Below are 21,998 nucleotides of genomic sequence, written 5' to 3' on the forward strand. Positions count from 1 at the left end.
CCTACGTTACGGTAATCTATACCCTACCTTAAGATACCCTAGAATAAACTTGAAACCTTACAAAATTAATAGATGAATTTATGGACTTATGAAGTACATATATAGTGGACCTAAAACTAATTTTCTAAATTATTTTCTCTTCACCGTTCCCATAACTCCCAAACAGGACGTAATTCTTCCTCCCTCGTAAACTACCACCCAGAGGCGAGAGAGCCCACAGCTGTCATAACTCTGAGAAATCTTCCGTAAAACCAACGCAATAAATCACGTCCCTTCCAAATTGTATCTTCCCCCGATTCCACCTCCTCCTCTCGCATGTCTTAACCAGCAAGTTATCCCAAAATTCATAGACCTTACCCACTCTCTCTCTCTCTCTCTCTCTCTTTCATCAGCAAACCCAAGTCCACTCTCCCTTCTTTAAGTAACATACAGAGAGAGAGAGAGAGAGAGAGAGAGAGAGAGAGAGAGAGAGAAGGGCTCCACGCACATAGAAGCGATCAATCAAGCTAATGGGTGGCGACACTGCATCGTCTGTTGTTTCCTCCTCCGGTACTCTCCCTCTCTTTAACTTTCTCCACGCACCCACACACGCGCGCGCGCACACACACAGAGGCACACATATTTCCATATACCTCTTTAAACACACAAAATATGCCCTCATTCCAAATTTTGAACTTGCAGAAGAGGAATCAATGCTGGAGCAAGAATACCCGCAACTTTCTCTCCGACTACCCACTCCAATCGGGTACTTGTTCAATTTGTTTCCGTTTTCCAAGATCGTTTTCTTTATTCTACTTTTTAACGGTCGCATTGTGTTTTTATGAATTAGGAGGAAGGAGGGTTCAAGCCCGAAGGACGGGAACGGTGGTACTTTGGGCGGAGAGGAAAGGGTGGACTTTGGGGTATGTGAAGACGTGGGTCGATGCGTATCATCGAGTTGTTTCGATGAGAGGAGGAAGCGCGGTGCTTATAGGGATGTTTTGGAAAATTATAATGAATTGCAGCGTCGGAGTGAGGATTTGGACGCGGCCAAAAGTAAAATCCTGAGGTACTTCGCTAATTAGGTCACTAGGGTTTGTTGTCTCATAATGCTTCTTGTGTTTTTTCTTGAGGAATTCTTGGTGTATTTGAATTTTATGATGGAGGAGCACTTGGAAATTATTTATAGGACTAAGATCAATGATTGATGTAGTGGTGGATGACTATTAAGAAGGAGCAATAATACAAGAACAGACCAGACTAATGGGGCTAGCCTAGATTTTACGGCCATTCATATGGGAGCAATTTGGAGAGCCTTGCTCAAGTGATCATATTCATTGTTTCCCATATTAGCAAGATTATGGGATGGTAGGGCAATTGTGTGATCCTCTGCCTCCTGCACGCAAAAGCTTGTGTGAAATAGCTATGGAAGGGTCTGGTTTACTGGAAAGATTTCATTTGTCACCTATGATATCTCTTTTGCGCACAAGATAGTCAAATGAGCACAAATAGGGTTAATCAATAAAAGTTAAAACGGCCCCGGAGATTGTGAATGCTGTATATACTTCTGGTTTACCTCAAATTTATGATTGAACTGTTGGATTATGAATTACACTACCACATTTATAGGACAATGACTGCACTCCTCTCAAACTCACCAGCCAATTCTCTCCTGCTTCTGTTATTGTCGTATTTTTCTACTCAATTAAAATAGCATTATTTGCGCAATTATTCCGACAGTCTAAAGCAAATCATATTGCTTCACGTAGACTTTGATGGCTTTGTACTTAATTTTGAATCTTTGATGCATTGAGCATTTTGATTTCGTGTTCTCTGGCATTTCTTCATTGAGTCACAGTCCTATATTACAGGTTGCATTCTTTGGTTATTAATAATTTTCACTTGAACCATGTGGTATATTCATGTTTTTTATATGCTAATATTTTGGAAAGAGTTAATTATCTTCTGAATTTATGTTACGTTTGAAGTTTAGGAGATTTTCTGTGTTGAGATTGTAGTTTCGAGGCAAGGCTTATTCGTAGAACTTATTGGGCTCCTAGTAGTGAAAAGACTACTGGCCTTGAGAAGGAAAAACTAGAAGTTTAGTAAATATAAAAAGTGGTTCCTAATGGCAATGGGTGTACGGCTGTGGATGAAAACAAGTGGCTCAGAGTGGGTTCAAGACCGCAGGCCACATACGCTGAAAATAGAAGTCTAATTCAAACTGTGAGCTTCTAAATTACCACATTAGAAAAAATGGTTCTCAGTAGACTGATAATACTATTGCCCAGAATGGAGTTCCTTGTAGCAAGCTGCTGGTCACAAATTATCGTTAATACTCACAATTTATGGTTCCTGAAGGGCAGGCCTGGTGCAACGGTAAAGTTGCTCCATTGTGAACTGGAGGTCACGGGTTCGAGTCACTGAAACAGCCTTCCTGCTTGCAGGGGTAAGGTTGCGTACATCAACCATTTCCCAAACCCCGCAATGGCGGGAGCCTCGTGCACTGGGTTTGCCCTTTTACTCACAATTTATGGTTCCTAGTAGTAAGGTTGTTGGCTACCATAAACTGTTTTTCGCCCATTTGATCAAAATTATCTAAGGACCTAACATGCTGCCACGATTGCACAAAAGGACCATGTTGGTTTGATGGTCCTACAAATAAATTTGACAAGTCCCTAGAAAAACATGGCCCTTAACAAATTTGTTAAATTCAAAGTAAGAACAGAACATATGAATGGGGCTGCTGATGTTACCCGGACTGGTGTCGATGCAATTTGGAGAGCATCTTGCTCAAGTGATCATATTCATTGCTTCCCCAATGTCAATATGGAGGTTGGAATAGTGTTGAGTTCATCATTTTCCCATTACTCTCTTTCATGTAGTGTTCTGGGACATTATGAGTAGCAATGATGGTATATGTCTCTTTCTCCTCTAAAATACACACTACCTTTATCGGTTTCACCAGACGACTTGGTTCATGCTTGTTCATTAACTGCATATCCTCCCTGTGGCCGTGACCAGTTGATGAGGAGTGCATGGGGGTTGTATCTTAGAGCTGTTGCATTCCGTTTGGACCTTCACGTGGGAAGGAGCATCGACTTCAGGGCAGCGACTGCAGGCCCTGATACTCACAGGCCTATTCTCTCCTACTGTTTATTGGATTTCTCCATTATTCGATTTTGTAGTCTATTTTGCGAATTATGGTGTCAAGCCTAGGCTGTCTGGCGATAACTTATCCCCAAAACTGACGAAGTCAGTGAAGTTTTGAAACTAAAAGTTGTGTACCTGAAAAGCATTTTTGTATGTGAACCATGGCATAACATACAACGATTATGTAGTTAACTGAAACTTTTCTTTCTGTCTTGGATGACAGTTAGAAGACGGAACTTTCATCTTATTACTCATGTTTCTTTATTCAGTAAAAGAAAAGAGTCACAGCAGGCAAATTTAGTTTACCAAAGTCGGTTGGAACTTCACAGGATGCCAATGCTGGCATAATTTTGGATGATGTTTAGAATGAGAGTTATGAAGCAGGCCAAAAGTAAAAAATAGCAAGATATTCACGTTGCCTCCACTTTACTTGTTTGTGCTGAAGACATTATGTTCTATGAGGTGGCTCATGGTGGTGTATGGTAGGAGTGTTCCAGTGTGCATAGAATCATAGATTGAGTGGCTCTGTTTGCAGTTGTAAATTGCTACCATCCACAAAGGGACCACTAAATAATTTCAGGCGCCTCTCTACTGCTGATGGTGCGAGATTGATTATAGGTGTACATGACATGGTGCTCCTTGAATTGTTTCATCATTGTCTACTCCTATGTCTGCAGGTTATGAATAGCCTCGTGAAGATTACTGCCTAGCATTTCCTACTAAACTAGGATAACTCATAGAACTAGAACCACTATTCCTATTGTCAACAAATTGCAGAACTCCAATAGGCTGTAACTATTGAAAGTAATACTTTTTTGATTTGTCGAATCGAGTAGCATCACAATCCAATTACTGCAGAATCTTGTTTCTCAATTTGGCTCTACATATTACTGTGTTCCTTATGCATTCACCATTAGCGCATTTTCTTGATGCTGTATATGCACTATTGTATTATTGTTTTTGGACCTGCTCTGTTGCAGTATCATTGATAACCAGTGCAACCGATAGTTGCATGTAATCTAAGTATCTAACTGGAGGAAATCTCACATGAGTGTAATAAGGTGATTGATATGTATTTCAAGGTATGAGGTTCTAAGGTTTGCTTTGTGTTCTGCTATATTGGTTTGGAACTGGAGTTAATTCAGTTGTGTTGGTGCAAGCTTTTCAAAATTTAAGGGCCTTTCTCTGCTATTATTCTTGGTATCATTTGATAGGTTGAAGCTCTAGAGACTTTGTGGGCTATTTCCACTATCCTAATCCAGTTGATTACCGTAGAAATTAATTCTCATCGGCAGTAGATTGTATTATAGTCCATGCGGTACAGAATTTTATGTGATGGCTGAAAACTCTAGTTATGCTTCAGCTACGTCAGCTGAACTGAGGCAATCTTACATCCTTGACAGTTATTACCCTGGAGCATGGATGGAGGTGGCGGGTGGAATGAAGTTGAGTGACTATGATGTCCCAAAGACCACATCACTGTTAGTGATTGGTCCAAAAGGATCTGGAAAAAGCAGCCTTGTGAATAGAATTTCCAGGGTGTTTGAAGATGACAAGTTTGCACCGGACAGGGCCCAAGTCTCATGTACCTGAAATTATCCCCCCTTCTCCTTTGATTAGTTTCTGCTAATTTAGTTATTATGGTTTACTACAGCTTCATGAAGTTTAATCCTCTTGTGCCAGATAATGCGTCTGTTGGAGATGGGACCTACTTTCTCCAGGAGTATATGATCCCAAGAGATTCAACGTCTTTCTGTCTATATGATACTCGCAGTTTGTCTGATGAGTCATCAACTAACAGGGAAATGCTAACTCATTGGATGACAACAGGAGTTCGGCATGGGGAACTGGTTATCAGGTTAATATAGTAACTTCGCCTGGCTTTTCTTTTGTGGATTGGGATTTTCCATATCTTTAATTCTGGACTACTCCCCTTTGCCTACCAGGGAAACTGACAGTTCTAGTTTAAAGACCAGATTGAAGTGCAAAGCTCGCCAGAGTGGTTATGGTTCGCATGAGATCAGGATGGTTAATTTCGTTATATTTGTAGTTAATGGTGTTTCAATTTTGAAATCCATGTATACTGATGATGAAGCAGAGAAACAGTATAGTCAGATGGTTGCCACAACTTTCAGCTGCCCATTCTTGTCATTTAAAGGTACCAAGGGGTTCGTATATCGTCTTTTAGAAATTTTCCAGACCTGAACTCTTTAAATATCTTTTTACCAGATTATTGGATAACCTCATAATGTTTCTGTGGAATATAGCCCAAGTGGTGAACTCGAAAATTCTGAGAGACTTCGCAATTTTCCAAGTATTGACAATGACTATCCAACTGAACTTTAATTATATTGGGTACTGAATTTGTTTTTTTATGAGAAGACCATGAATTGTAAGGGATGGGGATTGGATGAAATCAACACTTCGACAATCACCTGCACCTGGTTTGCACGTAGCAGTACTCTGGAAATTCCTCTCGAACAAGCACAATCTTAACCTCAACAAGCCTTCGTCACATATACTTATTGGGTGGTTACATGGATCCATTGTCTCTAATTGGCTCTACTGAAGTGATGTCCCCAATCAAACTCCAGGGAATCATGTCCTACCTCACTTGTTAAACACGTGTCTTTGGCATTCCTCCTTTTTATAGTAGCTTCTTAATAGGTGAAAATTTTGTCTGTAATGGATTAATGTGTCTCCTAAATTCCTTATAGAGCGTAAGAAAAGTGGGGATCATATTTCCAGTTAAACTTTAGGTCGGACTCTATGGTATATTAATTTCTAGAGATGTTTGAGCGGGCACCATATTTTAGTGATTTAATTATACCTCATTTTTTCTTCTATGCCTTACAAGATAAGCGTACTGATAGGTGGAGCATGTTGTCTGTGTGGGTAGAAAACTTGAATCTTATAATTTAAGTGCATGTACTGTTAGTGCTATATTTTGCTCCCCATGGAATAAGAAAAAAAGAGTAAAAGTAAGATGGGATAAATCATGGAGGGACCAAGGGGGAGATTAATATTTCTTTTCCCATGTTACAGATGACAAGCCAGTTATTGTTGTCACACATGGAGACTTACTTTCACTTTCCGACCGTGCGCGAGTTCGTGTTCATTTAGGGGAGCTGCTGGGCATTTCGCCTACTAAGCAGATTTTCGACATTCCAGGTAATCCCTTCAAAAGTTAGCTGCTCCAGCAGTCCCAATTGGTTTCCTATAAAGTATCACCATGAGATTAATCATAATTACTTGTGCTTACAGAAAGCTGTGATAAAGCGACGGAGTTGGCAATAGTTGATATGTTTCGTTATTCCCTTGAGCATGCTGATAGGAATCTTCCTGTCAAGGAATGGGTTCCAAGAAAGGTTTGCTCTTTTTGGCAAGATTTACCATCAGTGGTAGTTACGGTTCTCTTTTGGGTTATTTGTTTTGTTGTTTTCTTTTGATCCTGCATTTGAGCATTCAGTTTTTGGGACTTCTCTACCACTGACTTTACTTTGAAGACAGAGGGGTTTTTTTTTTTTCAATCAACAGATATCTGGATTAGTAATTTCTGTTCTCTGAGATGAGGTAGAGTAGTAAACTATAATATTCTCCATAGCTCCCTCATTGAAAACTCCCCTTATTAGTAAACTATAATATTCTTGGGGTCGTTAGCTGTTACATCAAAGCTAAAATGCATCACTTAAGGTTACATTTGTTGTCATGTTGTGCTATGGTTTGAACAGTTAAACAGGGAGGTGACAAAATTTATCAATCATCGGAAGTTTCTCCTTCCCTCATATTAGCCCATAATATTCCTCAGGGGGCTCATCTCCTGTTTTCCATAGCACTTCTGGTGGAAAAATCATCTGTTGTCCCTGTTTACCTGAAAACATTGATTAGGTTACCACCAATTTCACCGCCAATTTAGGGGCCTCTCTCTTTTTTCAGCCATGCGTTTTTCAAAACATCCGGTGAATAGAAAATGAGATTCTCCAAAGCTCAGCATTCTTGAAACGTAGCAGTATGCCTTAGTTGCACGAAGGGCTCCAGCGGGAGCGGGATTGTTGAGGATTATAAAAACTCCTTGTTTGGGAGCGTTGGGAGGAGTGTTTAGAAACTATTTATGCGTATAAATATTATGATCCGTACTTTGTATTGGTTGCAAATATTGCTTAGGGAATACAAGTCAATGTTGTGGATACCAAGTAATCGAGCAAATTTGATTGATAGTTTGCTATTATCTTATCATTACTTCATATTTTTACTTGCTCGTTATCTTTTACTATTTTTGTATCCGTTGAGATTTATATGTTCAAGAAGTTCAATCCTAGTAGGAAGCATGCTCATTTCTCAATGGGAGCAAGGTTCTTAGGAGAGTCAGTCTTGGGAGTGCAGTTCTGAGATAATTTGCGACCCAATAGGAGGTTCCTGAATCCTACTACTAACTTACTATATTATAACACAAATTATGCAAGTGATACCTTGAGTTGTGATACTTTTGGTGGAGCAACTGTAAATAGTAAATACACTGTAGGGGATTCGGCTAGCAGAAGTCAATGACTCAATGGGTGGTCCTCTTTCTATTAACCGACTCTTTTTTCACATAATATTTTCCTCAGAAAGTTTGACTGCAATAGTTACATGCAGGTTTTTAGAAAATCTCTACCAGTGTGTCTCTGCCTGTTGATTGTCCTGTGGATTGCCATAATCGCAACCCATATGCATCACCGTGCCCCTATTCATCGTGTTCGTCCGCCTCCGTCAAGTATTCATATCGATTGGCACTCAATTCGTCACCTGTGGCTGGGCTAGGAATTTGATTGACTTGTCTGTCCTCGAATTATAAATAAGCTTTCTATCCTGTAAGCTGAAACACAATGTGAATAAATGTGTGCATATATATTCTGGACTGTCTATGTGTGTAAATTATGTGTCGGACATCTGAAATTGGGAGTAGGTTCATCCCACTCTTGTATTTCACTCTAAACAAGCTCGTCTCGCTTGTATTACAAAATCTTTTTCTTCTGGATTTCAAGTGCAGTCTGTATCAGAATAAGAGAGGGAGTGTTCTGGCATGCGACGGTAGAGCAGTTTCCACTGTGTAGTTGAAGTACACAGTCTGTATATATGAACTTTTATGCTGTGTTTGGATCATGAATTTTTGTTGAGATTTGTGCACAAGATTAGCTGATTTTCGTGTATTTTTCTCTTCCTTTTTCCTTTTCTTCTACAAGTAGATGATCCAAACACAGTCTAAGTTCATTGACGAATGGTGGCGAACATTATGTGATGTATTTGGATAGAACAGGTTATCCTAAGTGGCCGGAGGCTGCATAAACGGCTCATATCTCTCGATTTCGAACTCCAGTTACACCACTCGTTCCTGCCTTAAAAGACTTTGTTTATAATATAAACAGCTCATAAATCATGTTGATTCCTAAACTCCCGGATTGAACTATTCCAGCAGATTGTTCCCAATAGAAACAGGATCACGATTCCATTCAAACTAATGCCTTAAATCTTTGTTTGGCTCCTAGATTTCTGGGCTATGAAGGTGGCCTAAAAAAAAGGGATGAAGATAATGAATTCAAGTTGATTTTCTTCATTTTCTAGTCTAATCCTTCACGACCCGCATTCTCGTGGCTTAACTTTGTCTTTTATGACCGTTCGTTTCGTTAATCTAGGGTCATAATTGAGCCAAAATGTAATAAAGAAAAATTACTTCACCAAAGATAAAAACAAGCCAAACCATAACTCGGCATGTTCTCCAGATTTCTAATGCGTAGGACCGCTCGTAATACAGAAAGCTGGGTAGGATTTGCGCCTGGTAAAACCAATTATTGAATCTGATACTTCCTATGCATACTTTGGAAAACAATGCCAGATCAAAACCATAGAATGGAATGAAGTGATAATGGCAATACTTCCTGATGTAAATATTGATCGGTTACTCGCATCAGTCAAATGGTGCTTACTCAAATCTTTGATAATCCGAACAACCACCCACGTCGGTGAAAAACCTCTCAGAAAGGAGGCACTACATTATTGTTGCAACTACGCCAAAAAAAAAAAAAAAACTTGTAGCCAATTATGTTGTCCTTCTCAATGCTTCAGACAACAAAATAGAAGATTGGAAACTTGCAGAATAGAGAAATCCCGAACTAGATATGCTTCTGAAATGTCTCTGCCACGGGGTAGTCCACTACAAAAGGCCGAAACAAGGAAAGATTTTGCCAGGCAAAGAAAATAACCCATTGGCGGTACTTAGATAAGTTGCTCATCCTTCAGGGGTAGTAGAATTCGGAATGCTCTGCAAAAAATTTGCCCTAAAGGCAGGGTCAGTAGAAAATCGACCCAAGACAGCAACTGTGGCAGTATTACTCCCGATCTTCTCAATCCCTCTAGAAATCATACAAGTATGGTTAGCTTCTACCACCACCATTACATCTCCCCCCAACAGCGATGAAGCGGTCTCGGCTATTTGTCGCGTGAGCCTCTCCTGTACTTGGAGCTTGAAACCATGGAAATGGACTATCGACTGTAAGAGACACTTTCCAATTGGATCGACTCCACCAGTACAGATGTATCCTATATGCACAACACCGTGAAAGGGAAGAAGATGATGCTCACATTGAGACCAAAACGACAAGTTTAGCTCAGATTTGATGTTGTCATCACCAATGGATTTAAGAGCATCCATTCGACCAAGAACGAACCCATTCAACTTCATCTCCAGATGAGAGTTCTTAAAATTAAATAGCCACTTCACAAAGTTATTAGGAGTTCCTAGAAGCTCCTTTCTTAACGGGTCTTCACCCAAAGACCGAAGAATCAAAGATACCGCAGCAGTCATTCCTGAATTGGCAGGGCCCACTTTAGAGGTGGTTTGAGATGGGCACCAACAATTGTCAGCAGAGTCTCTTGGATGGATTTTATCCACATTTATGCCTCTGAATTTCAAAAGACTCAGAAAATCACCCCAAATATCGGCCTTCTCATTTTCAAAAACCCCTGAACCTGAAGTAACCAGCATCTTTACAAATCCGTGGTGATTCGATGCAAGAAAGGCTGATTCTAAAGTCGGGAAGTGAATGTGTGAACACTGCAATATGACGGAAACGCCCGCTGGCTTGATTCCGTGTTGTAAAGCTGAACATATTTCATCTGCTAGACGTTGTGGATCTTGTAGTCGTTTTGCGAATACATCGGCCACCCGAGAGAGCTTGCTTAGTCCTACAACTCGATGCCCAGATGGGACATACCCAATGTGGCACTTAACTTGGAAGGGAAGCAAGCAAGACTCACAGTATGAGAAGAGATCAAGATCTCGAACAATCACAAGCCCACCAACTCCTCCAGCATGACCAGTTCCGGTCTCCAATCCAGCTTCAGGGAATAAAGCACCTTGGACAATATCTTTCACCTTTAGTCGGTAACCTGAAACAGGAGGTAAAAATATTTCAATCACTAAAATTCAGCAGTACCTACAAGTCCAAGTCTATAATAACAGACACATGAGCGAAAAGTACTACTCCATAATTCTCTTTGTTTATTTTACTTCGCTGCTTCAATTTTATTCAAGCTTAAGACAAAAAAATGATAAAACATAGAGATTGTACCAGCAGTTTAACATGGAAGAGGTGTTCAAGACTGAACAGAAGTCAAATACCCAAAGAGCATTTCAAATAAACATAAACTACTATGTCCCAAGCATCTAAAGAAAGAGGTCGTGGTGAGGTGGCTTCAAGGGGAGGGATGGCTAGGGGTGCTGCCACAGGGAGCAGCTTGTCATCTATGCTGAACTGCTGAAGCATGACTTCTGCTTTATCTCTGAGAGGCCTGAAGCATCGGTGTTCAGGGTAGACGGACCTCAAGCTAATGGGATTATATCCCATTGAGAGATGGGGAAAGAAATTTAGACTTCCATCCAGTCATATGTCCGCAGCTTATTGTCCATTGATCCCAACTCAAAGTCACAACCATACATAAAAGTAGTACCCTTGTAAGTTGTAATCTCGCTACACAAGAAGATACTGTCCCACTACAAGAAAAAAATGCTTTTCACAGCATGCAAAAAGCGCTGTAGTATGTAATACACAGCGTTCCGAAGAACTCTGTATTAGCCCATGCTATAAAAGGCCATATGTGTTGTAGTGTCCCTCCTCCCATCTCTCTCCTTTCAATCTGGAGAAGTGGCTTTTAAACACCTCAAGAAGCACACAACTTTCGACAACTAGTAACAGAGTACATCACACACTAGGTTGCAATTTATCATCCAACAAGAGTTGAGAATGATTGGCTTTTGATTAATACGGATGGATTTCCTCTCCTGATCCTTGTAAAAAAGTACGCCACGTTAGTACCCATTAAAGGTGTCTGGGAGGGGCGGAAGGGGTAGATAGTGCACAAACCTGTACTCTGGTCTGGCACTAGATGCACAATGTGATTCTCAACCTCAAACATCAGGTAACATTGAAAATAATGCTCCAAATGCACATGACATGAGACGGATGGAAGATGGCAGATGGCCTCTCAATGAGATGTGTTACAGAGTCAGCCAGAACAAGATGGTCGCAGGAACAGGATCTTTCTAGCAAATTAGTTATCCAAAATGCTGTCCTATATAGCATCATTGACCTTACCGTTGCCATATGCAACTTCAATCCAATTTTGTATCCGGTCATATAATAGGCCATAGCTGCAATCAACACGAGTCAACCTACTTTGCTCCTATCAATAACCCAACTCCATTGAAAGCTAATCAAAAAGCATTCCCATTATGTTATATGAAGAGCAAACGAGCAAGAAACCCGAACCGAACGGTCGTAGATAAACAAGTAGGTACCCCCATCTTGGTTAAAAACTGTGGGTGTAATTCTATGGCCATTTAGTTTAACCAGTGAATTAAGGGAAGAAATCTACTGTCTAATCCTTAACATGCCAAGTTTCAGCAATAAGAATCATGGCAAACTATACAAAATATTTCCAACCAAACAAACTGAGGAGACAAAAGATACATATGAATCACATCCCTTAAGTATAATTTTCAAACAAAAAAATCGAAACAATTAGATCCAAGACAGTTTCTATGTTAATTTGCAAGGAATGTTGGCACACCTCTGGTCCCTTCTCTCAGGGCCTTGGCAACACGTAGCGGGGTCTTTTGGAGACCTTCTCTATTGACATCTTCACCCAGACCTTGCAACAGTACTTTCACAGCATCCTCAATGGCCACCGTCTCTACCTCTTTCTCAAAATCCAGCTCAAAACACCCCTCTACCTCCCCATTGCAGTGCCCCTCATCCAAAGCCCCCATTGACAGACCAAAAACAATAGAAACCCACCCACAAATCAAAGATTTCACGACAACAAAAACAAGGGAATCAAATCGAACTTTCCGATTTGGAAACAAAAAACCCAGCAAGGAATCAGCCAAAACAACCAATATGACCTGAACCCAGATGAAAAAAAGAAAAAAATTTACTAATGGGTCTCACAGATCAAGCCGATAAAAACCCAGTCCACAAAGAAGGTGAAGGAATGGAAAATACTAGGACAGAGAAATTCGATGGAAATATGTGTAGAATGTATATAATGACTATATGCAGGTAAATAAATGGAAGGTTGCAGTTGATCTTGGAATGTGTGGGAGGGCTTCTTTTTTGATTTCATATCCTCATCGGAAATGTGGGTCCCGCACAAAAGGGGTACTTTTTTTGTACGGGAGCTGGAAAAAGTTGTTTTCTTGGTGATGTTTGCATGAGGCGGCCGTCGTGGTGGTGGTCAAGGAGGAAGAAGGCGGTTGGTGGAGGCTGGTAGAGTGCGACTATGGGACGCAGAGAAAAGAGAGGAAATTTCGGTTGGGGTCTGGACCCACCAAAAGGGTTTAGGGCATGGAATGGTCTACGTCCCACCAACCCGGACCAAGGTCCGGTCCAGTTTCTTATCAACTAGTTCGGTTCAGTTTTGAGCCATTGTCGGCCTATCCCGGGCTTACAGAAATAATCAGAATCGTTCATACTTTAAAACTTACAAATAAGTATGTCTTTGTAAATAAATAGATTGATTCGATAGCGAGGGATAGGCCAACGGTTTGCATTTTTATAACGACAAAACGAACCATCTGAATTTTCACCAGCCATTCTAGCCTTCACAAATATAAGATGTTGACATAGATATCAATGTCGGATTGAAGTAATTTTTTTTCCGCGACGTACCGATTTGCAACATTTAAAATTTAAACGATTTCGATCATTATTGCGAGATCGGTGGGCCCAAAAAAATAAGTCCACAATTATCCGAAAGCTAAACCAAACCGGTTGGTAGGAAACCGGACTTGACCTTGGTACCCAGCAACCACATCTACACAGAATCCAAGTTGCACTTTTAGATCCGGCATATCCGGGGAATTTATTTTATACTCCACTTTTCTCTCTCTTTGTTTTACTATACATTAAATTAAAATTGGAGGGTTGGTGGAATGAAGAAAATTTCATTGGAAGAATATGTGATTGGAAATCAATTTTCACACTCTCCTTTCATTTAAGCACACTCTATTTTTTGTTTTCATTCATGTGTAATTACGAAATTATCATTCATATATTTTTTCCCTCACACATAAAAAGGATAATCATGTTACAAAAAAAGGAATGCATTTAGATAAAAGAAGAGCGTAAAAATCAATTCTTTATATGATATATCACTATTTAACATTAAACCCTCTCTGAGTATGCATAAGGTGGCTTGTTTCTCTTATGATTTTTTTGACTTTCTTTAGTTTAATGATTGATACTATATAATAGAGTTTAAGCCCGTGAACCGTAATATATGAGGTCTCTGATCGATGGCTTTTTGATAGGTGTGTCTTGTCAACCTCAAAAGAAGAATAAGTCAATCGCATGCTAATCTTACTATTCATTATATGCATATGTGGTGAAGTCGAAAATGAGTTAGACGTAACACCTATCAAAAGTCAGTGACCATTAGTATATTGGGTGGGTATATATTAAAAGTTTATACCATGCTAATTTTTGAAAGAACAGATGGGAAAAGGTAAAAAAAAAACCCACCTCCACGAAAGATCCAAAAAAAAAACTTGGTCACAAAAGGAGCTTCCAAAAAGCTTCCTCTTGTTCATTGTCATTATTTTAAAAACGAAAAAAATAAAGCTTCCTCTAGTTAATGGTAGTATATCATAGCATCATTTTAATTGTTACTTCTATCTTGCCAATTATAGGACCTTCCAAAAAAGGTTCCACGCCTTTTTGCACCCATTTTTTATGGGCGAAAAGAATATCAAGTCCCTACTGGTTTTTTCCACTTACATTACTTTGTAGGCTTGATTGTTGTACAATTGAAGCAAAAATATCAGCTGAACTACACATCATATTAAAGTATTTGATTGAATAACACGTCTTGGTTCAGAAATTTAGACTCGAACTTTCGACCGAAAACCAAAACTCAAATAAAAAGAACATTTTGCCTAGACTTTCTAACTACACTATTCAGAATTAACAGCTGAAGTCACCAAACTAGGACCCTGTTTGAAGCTCGCACAAGGTGAGTAATATTCGCTCACTTTTTGCATGGATGAACAAAATAACAGTCATAACTGGCCTGGCTCTGCGAGCGTGGTAGCGCAATCACAGAGTAGTCGGTCTCACTTGTACCTTCTCAATCCCTCGTGTATACACCTAATAGACAGACAGTCCCCTAAAAATTTGGGACTCATCACATGTAAGTAAGTACGCAGTACACAATACACATACAAGAACCCAAATGTGGTGTCCATTACAGATCATATAAATAATTGACCATTTTCTTCACTAGGGCACTAACTCCAGACGTTTCAGTGAACATGCAGATTATTTCCGAAGGAGTAGCTGAGTAGCCAACCCATTTATGGTCTGAAAGGAAGCTTGTTCATGGCAGCATTAATCCTCTCCTCCGATATCATTTTGTGGCTGTCGTAGAAATCTAGTATCTCCATTGCGATATTCTTCACCTGTCAAATTATTACCAATAAAAGATTTAGGAAGCAAACAAGAAAATCCTGGGATAAAAAAAAACATTGAAAATCCCTAACTCAAAGTTAATCAGGGAAAAAACAACTAGGTTGGCAATTGATAGAGCCTTTAGAGCTCCACTTAAGATAATGCAAAGATAAAAGAATTAAAAAACATCTGAGAAATTATCTTTAGATATTTTAAGACTTAACATAGGACAGAAACTTATCTCAATCCCACATACTGCTCACTGAAAGAAATTTGCTTCTTCAATGAATAATTGACAGAAAGGTGCTTTCAGTATTGCAAGTGAAGATCATGTCAATGGGGAGACTAAAAGAATGTTCCTATTTAGACGTATGTCTAAGGACAGAAACGATAGCATGACAAGGACAAAATTCAGATTTAAAGACTTTACCACATTCATATCAACGTGAAGCTCTTCAAACCAAGCAGTGTTTTCTTTATCTTTGAGCACGCTTGCAACATATATGCAGGCTAGAGCAATAAAGTGTGGTGGGTGTATCAAAATTAAATCCATCCTGTATGTATCATTGACAAGTCCCCTGTAAGGTTTCAAAATGCCAGGGTAAGCTCAAGGGTTCGTGTTTGACATGTCAGAAACTCTGCAAGACAAAAAAAGATCAACCGTTTTCTGCATAATAGAATGCTCACCACACGAGAGAGAGAGAGAGAGAGAGAGAGAGAGAGAGAGAGAGAGGTAAACTGAACGAGGATTACTTGTGAGAATTTATTCTATGTTCTTTCCACTGATATATAGACAGAGAAAAACAAAAGAACCAAAAAAAAAAAAAAGGGAATAAAAGAAAATTGATGGTTCTCCTAGAACAAAAAAGCATTTCCAGCGTCTCTCTGAAGCAAGAAGGCATAAATTAACTATTTATTATCATCTCATTCTTTACCATCTTAAACATTTCAAACTACTTCCCAACTAGAACAAGTCTCCAACAATAAAAGATCGAAAAACCTATTCTTGCGGCCAGTAACCAGTCACTCAATCCTCTTATTCCGTTTGGAAATCATTTGATCAATTTTGCATGCATACACAGGCGTTTTCAGTTTCCTGGACCACAGAAATAAGCAGAGAATTTTATGTGATCTCATCTGTCCGCAACAAGCAGTGTGGAGAAATGAGAAATCTATGGCAAATACAGTGACATCGAAATACTACATCAATCTTGTCAAGAACAAATTACTAGCAAGCCAAGAGGTGACAGTGTCCTTAATCCTTGAAAATAGTGAGGAGCCGCGGTTTTCATGCAAAATGTTTTGGGTGATGGTGTATTTAATCCACAAAAACATGGAGGAGCAGCAGGTTTATTGTGAATAATTTCACCAACTGGATCAATATTCCAAATATCCAACAGATTGCTAACACAGCTACCTGTGATCAGTATCTTCAAAGGTACCCCTAAATCATCAGCCTGTATGCTCTAAGTTTAAATCCGTCAAGAAAGTTCTTTATATTGTTTACAACCTTTTCTGAAAGTTCCCTCTTAACTGGCTGAGGAAGACAGAGCTGAGGAGAGCATCACAAGAATACTAAACAATCCAGCAAAATAACCTAATCATGTAAGCCACCAATTCCTCTTCAGTCACTACGTCAAAACTCTACCATGCATTGTCATGTTTGCAGTAGGGATCTCTACCAGAGTATGCGATGGGAAAAATTATTACATTGTACCATATAAAGAAGTAACTTTTTTCTAAGCATGCAGACATGCATCTAAACAAACAAGTTTGATGAATAGATCATTGAGGTTTTACCAACATATCTGAGTCGCATCATTCATGCCGGCATCCGGGAGCAACCTGCCACAGAAGGGGTAAAACTGAGAGAAAGAAAAAGAAGTCATGATAATAATTGCTGAACATTGATTCTAAAAAACTAAGTTGAGGGGGCTCAATTTGAGTCTGATACTTGATTTTCCAACCTTGGTACTCCAATAAATCCCAGCAGAATTTGAGAGAGCTTATATGATGAAGTTAGCGAACTTGCAAGTTGAAAAGCTCAAGTACAAGCATCAAAATTCAGCTCAATATAACAACTTACTCCTAAAAAGAAACCCACGGAGAAGCTAGTGGCAAGCCTGGTGTTGAGGGTACTACTCTTTGAGATCATAGTCCTAGGCTCATTGATATGGCAAATAAGTAGAACAAGGCACGATACGAAAGCTCATGATATTCATTTATCCACTACCGGAATGATAGAGACATCTGGTGTGACCATACTCAAACCCTTCCCATGAATAGTCATATCATGGTAGAGAAAGGGTCAAGGTTACTTCTGTATGAGGACTCATCATGTATTTGGTTTTAGTCTTGTAGAAGAAACAGATACAATTTTTAAGCATAAAAGAACCAAGCAGGCACCAAACAAAATGAGTCTACTACAATGGCTAAAGATAGGATTCCCCCAATGCTATCCCATGTACCAGCAAATAGTTGTCAAATCGTGAATCGCTCCGATTCGGTCATGATTTCTTTAATGCATGGAAACCTATGCTTATTGATTAGGGTAACAAAAATATATATACTACAAATGAAAGTTTTACGCCTAAATCAATAAAAACCTTCTTCTAAATGATGATTTGATAATAATGTGGAGGATTACGTAAGCTGCTTCTATTGGAACGAGGATTCGTAAATCCTACTTATGGTTGTTTTAGTAAAGAAGAGTTACAGGTACAAACAAACCCTTAGAAGGTCTTTAGGATAGTTGTATTCCATTTATCTTTCTCATTTTCGATTCACTCTCATAATAGGTCTCTATTTCTCATTACCTATAATGTTACATAAGGAGGAACATAGACAAAAGATGGTATATAACAATACTAAAGACCTTAAAATAATAGTTTGAACCCTTTTTGAACAACCAAAAAGCAAAACATGAGTAAAAAACAAATTTCAGAAATTTTAAGTGAATCGAACAATTCACACTGATTCACTTATGATTTGCATCCATTTCCGATTCAGGCAGCCTATTCGTATCAATTACCCACCGAATCGTATCGAATTGTACAATACAAATCGTGAATCGTACGATTCTGACAAGGTCCAGCACACTTATTTCTTGAATAGAAACAACAAAATCGGGCTGGTCAAATGATGGAAAATGGTAGCACCCAATAAAAGTCTATAAAAGGCATGGATTAGATGGTTCTAAGGCTCAAGCTTTAATTTGGCATATGTTGGATGATGTGGGGCTTACTTGGGATATTTACTGGACTTTGGCTGGAACATTGCTATGACTTTTCATGAGCCTTGTGACTTTCAATTTAGGAAGTTTGACCACATATTTAATGCATACAACCATTAGGTAACACATTCATCCTATCCATCCATCTTGGGAATAGGAATAGTTATTTGCATTCACACACATTCATTCTAGACCTCTTGGAAAAAGGAGTAGTTATTTCACACATGTCATGGAGTCTATACAATTGATGTAATCTCAAGAACTTGAATTATGATTGAATGAAAATTTACAAGAGCTTAAAGCTTCTATGATTGTGTGATGCAATCTCATTCTTTGGTGTGATGCTAAAGACTAAAGAGGCCTTAGGTGTGATGCCTTTCGCAACCTAGGTGTGAGGCCTAGATCTATCTTAAAACCTTTCTTCTTCTCTTCTCTTCCCTTCCCTTTCACTGTTCACGTCCACTGTTCACTGCCCCAATACAGCCCCTTTTTCGTTGAGTTTGATCTTACTTAGCCTACTTTCAAGTCTGTCCTACATCATCAAATCACTTTGAGTTTGAACCAGATGCAAATTTTTGACATGGAAGATACTTACTGAGATAATGCACGGTAGGGATGGAACACAACTAAGTAGTAGTTAAGTGCTTCCAAAAGCTTCATTTCCATCTCAAGTATATCCTTTATTTCATATCTGTACTTTTCATCAGTATCTGCAAAGGCAAATGAAAGGTTCTCAGTAATTCTCACACAAATAGCATAAATTTCCATAAGTGAATCAGGAGATTAGGTATCAGGTAATGAACAGCAGGAGAAATAGTAGTAAGCGATTACATATTTTTCTGGTGTAAAATACAAGAAGCCTGGCCTGCACTGTGCTCTCTTCTGCTTTTGATGCCAAGTATAAGCACGTTGGAGCCAAAACACGCGGATCATATTCAGTCATACTTTTCCTAACAAAGGTTAAAAGCAAGGAAGGTTCATTTGGAGAAAAGGCCATAAGTGGCTGGTCACTACCAGAACATTTTCCTACCAACACCAGGACACAGTAAAACATACTTGGTGTATGCGCGTCTCATGTATGCAACAGCAGTCGCTACAACCCTGAAAGGTTGATCACCATATTAGAAACCACGTCAGTAGCTAGAAGTTGATAAAAAAAAAAAAAACGGTTTTTAAATGCAATATTCAGTCATGACCAATGCATTTAATGTTAGGAGGTCCCTGAATACTGACACATGCAAAAAGAAATTATAGCTATGAAGGATGCTAACAACATCCCACATACAAATCAATTACAGTGCAGGAATTATACCCAGATACAACAGTGACGGAAGACCCAATAGCTACTATCAATGAACCAATTACACGTTCATGCTACAAAAAAGGGGACTCAAATATGCGATATGGCAGAAAAAGATTGAGTGGTAAGCCTGAAAGTAATGATTGTATCCAAAAGTCAAATATAGTTAGACTTTCAAGCAATCCATAAACTTTTGGTGTCTGTCCTGCTGAATGTGAAGTTATGAGATTACCAATAAGCCCAACCAACCTATTTCATTCTTTGGTTATACTAGGAACACCTTGTTCTGATTCCTCATTTGCATCAAAAGCATGGCTAGTCAACCCTTATCTTTCGTAAAACAGGTAAGAAAGTAAGTATAAAGGAATCTCCTCCGAAAGATATCCTTTACAAGCAAACCAATACCATTTCAAAATTTTCTGCTACACATCCCCGTACGCGAAGGTTCACAATATCGTATGATGGGAAGTAGGCTACATAGGTTTATCCTGCATTGCCAAGCACAACACCAAAGAATAGCCAATGACCAGCTTATATTAACCTCCAATGACAATTTGATATAATGGTTATAACTTACTTTGCTTTCAAATTTTCCCCTGTTAGGAATATAAGCTTACAAATACTGCGGGGGGGGGGGGGGGGGGGGGGGGGAAAAAACAAAAAAAAAAACATTGAAGATGAAGTCAAACCTTTGCCTCACTTTTACGTTTTGAGCCAATCTCCCAATGTCTGACAAAGAAAGAAACAGATATGATTAGATTAGCATGTGCAAAGCAAGATCACTGGCAGTGATGCATGCATCATGCGTGCCCAGGGGCATTTTCACTAAAAAATTTGGACTATAAGTTATTTCATTTTGTCATGTTGTTCACACTTACCCACAACTTCTTCCTCTTAATTTTTCCCTCTATTTTTTTTCCTCTATTTTTCCTTTTCACCCACCTATATACCATCTACAACTTATAGGTTAGTGGAAACAACATAACATTTTTGGACAAGAAGAAGTTGTCCATAACTTATTGTTTAGCGGAAACACTATGGTTATGTGATCATTGTTACAACGTGAACCTAGGGATTTACTAGAACAAGCTCTTGAAGAAACTACTAACTCCTTTAATCAATTATCCAAAGTTAATAGCAGTTAAGAATATGAAGTTTGCTTGACAATCTTTAATTTGCAATGTACACCAAATCTTGTATTCTGTCTATAAAAAGTTCAGAACTGTGTATGCCCACATGAGCACACCTATGACCTATTGGTACATGTGAGAAACCAGATCAAACAAACATGTAACCTACAGAATCAGACAGTTAAAACCTTAGAAAAGAAATAATATGAAGTGATAATAAATTGCTGAATGCCAAAGGAATTTCGAAGAAAAACCTCAAGGTGCAACAGAACATCAGAAACAACCATTACAGACGTACCCAGTGGAAAGGGTTTTTTTTTTTTTTTTTTGTGGCTAAAGCCTAAAGTTGCAGCAACGTAATAAAACCATGGAAAGAAGCTAATACGGCATAAACAGACCAATTTCCATTACAAGAATAAACAACCCAGCTGATGAGATAAATTCTACACGAAAACTAAAGGTTAACATACACCAATCGAAATTGCTCAAACCAAATTGTTAACGAACATGTACCCATGTAAAGAACGTCTGGATTATAGGTATAGATACACTCATACAAATATACATATATTTTTAGCAGAGAGAGTTTACTATACATACAATTAGCCATGTGCATCTTAATGAGCTTGAAATCTTCAAGAGTGATGCCCTTCTCCCTGTCGAGTTGATGCACAACATCCACCTCTTCCTGATCCAGAAGCTGTTTGCTGCATCAAAACAATTATTACAACAAAAAATCAACAAGAAACACGAAAACCGAATCAACGGAAGAGTGAATAAAACTAATTATTCCAGCACTCACTAGTGCGATGAAGTCCAGAAATTAGAAGCCATTTTTCCGTCCTCCCCTTCTTCCAGAGAGAGAGAGAGAGAGAGAGATTGGCCTGAAGAGTAAAAAAGAAAAGACGCGAGAAAAAACGGAGACGATGGTATATCCCTATTTGGGCTTTTTTTAACGGTCGATTTGATAATCCAGCCCAAGTAAGGATACCGAAATGCTGATCTGCTGAACCACTGATGTTTGGACCGAATCCAGGCCCAAGTTTTCTCACTCTCGATTACAAATAAAAATGATTCATTCCACTCTAATCTTATACAGACTCACTAGCCTATAAAAATAATAAAATTACAACTCGATATAAAATATGTGTTTTGTCAAACGGAATTGTCAATACACAAAGTCTCTGGAATATGGTCCTTACAGATAGGATTATAATACCTTG

At 38.9% G+C, this 21,998-nt stretch overlaps 3 protein-coding genes across 5 annotated transcripts; 1 reads left to right on the forward strand and 2 right to left on the reverse strand.

The window, feature by feature from the left end:
* Positions 1-187: 187 nt before the first annotated feature.
* Positions 188-8,321, forward strand: LOC131319918 (uncharacterized). 3 transcript variants are annotated; one of them, XM_058350372.1, is made up of 9 exons: positions 188-549; positions 682-745; positions 848-1,048; positions 4,536-4,717; positions 4,816-4,990; positions 5,079-5,290; positions 6,178-6,303; positions 6,397-6,533; positions 7,768-8,321. In XM_058350372.1, exons 1-9 carry the CDS (start codon positions 510-512, stop codon positions 7,930-7,932), a joined length of 1,302 nt encoding a protein of 433 aa, XP_058206355.1. In that variant the 5' UTR covers positions 188-509; the 3' UTR covers positions 7,933-8,321. The 3 variants fall into 3 exon arrangements, with proteins under 3 accessions (XP_058206355.1, XP_058206364.1, XP_058206346.1); XM_058350381.1 differs by having other exon boundaries at positions 189-549; positions 830-1,048; positions 6,397-6,500; XM_058350363.1 differs by having other exon boundaries at positions 190-549; positions 830-1,048.
* A 703-nt stretch (positions 8,322-9,024) lies between these two features.
* Positions 9,025-13,025, reverse strand: LOC131319929 (GTP cyclohydrolase 1-like). Its single transcript, XM_058350387.1, has 2 exons — positions 12,238-13,025; positions 9,025-10,557 (listed from the first exon to the last, which is right to left on the reverse strand). The coding sequence occupies exons 1-2, from the start codon at positions 12,434-12,436 to the stop codon at positions 9,398-9,400; spliced, it is 1,359 nt and encodes a 452-aa protein (XP_058206370.1). The 5' UTR covers positions 12,437-13,025; the 3' UTR covers positions 9,025-9,397.
* Positions 13,026-14,643: 1,618 nt separating this feature from the next.
* On the reverse strand, positions 14,644-21,728 carry LOC131319938 (cyclin-C1-2-like). The gene is made up of 9 exons (XM_058350400.1): positions 21,578-21,728; positions 21,376-21,482; positions 20,335-20,374; positions 19,402-19,446; positions 19,177-19,295; positions 18,941-19,055; positions 16,914-16,958; positions 15,544-15,691; positions 14,644-15,124 (listed from the first exon to the last, which is right to left on the reverse strand). The coding sequence occupies exons 1-9, from the start codon at positions 21,607-21,609 to the stop codon at positions 15,020-15,022; spliced, it is 756 nt and encodes a 251-aa protein (XP_058206383.1). The 5' UTR covers positions 21,610-21,728; the 3' UTR covers positions 14,644-15,019.
* Positions 21,729-21,998: the final 270 nt, after the last annotated feature.

Source organism: Rhododendron vialii, chromosome 1a (assembly GCF_030253575.1).
Source record: "Rhododendron vialii isolate Sample 1 chromosome 1a, ASM3025357v1".
NCBI classification, from domain to species: domain Eukaryota; kingdom Viridiplantae; phylum Streptophyta; class Magnoliopsida; order Ericales; family Ericaceae; genus Rhododendron; species Rhododendron vialii.

Coding starts and splice junctions, on each gene's coding strand:
- LOC131319918 (XM_058350363.1), top strand. CDS start 510: ATGGGTGGCGACACTGCATCGTCTGTTGTTTCCTCCTCCG. Junction 1,049..4,535: donor GCCAAAAGTAAAATCCTGAG/GTACTTCGCTAA, acceptor CATCCTTGACAG/TTATTACCCTGGAGCATGGA. Junction 4,991..5,078: donor CATGGGGAACTGGTTATCAG/GTTAATATAGTA, acceptor TTTGCCTACCAG/GGAAACTGACAGTTCTAGTT.
- LOC131319938 (XM_058350400.1), bottom strand. CDS start 21,609: ATGGCTTCTAATTTCTGGACTTCATCGCACTA. Junction 19,447..20,334: donor AACGTAAAAGTGAGGCAAAG/GTTTGACTTCAT, acceptor TCAACCTTTCAG/GGTTGTAGCGACTGCTGTTG. Junction 15,692..16,913: donor GATGCGACTCAGATATGTTG/GTAAAACCTCAA, acceptor GAAACCTTACAG/GGGACTTGTCAATGATACAT.
- LOC131319929 (XM_058350387.1), bottom strand. CDS start 12,436: ATGGGGGCTTTGGATGAGGGGCACTGCAATGGGGAGGTAGAGGGGTGT. Junction 10,558..12,237: donor CCTGAGAGAAGGGACCAGAG/GTGTGCCAACAT, acceptor CTCCTGTTTCAG/GTTACCGACTAAAGGTGAAA.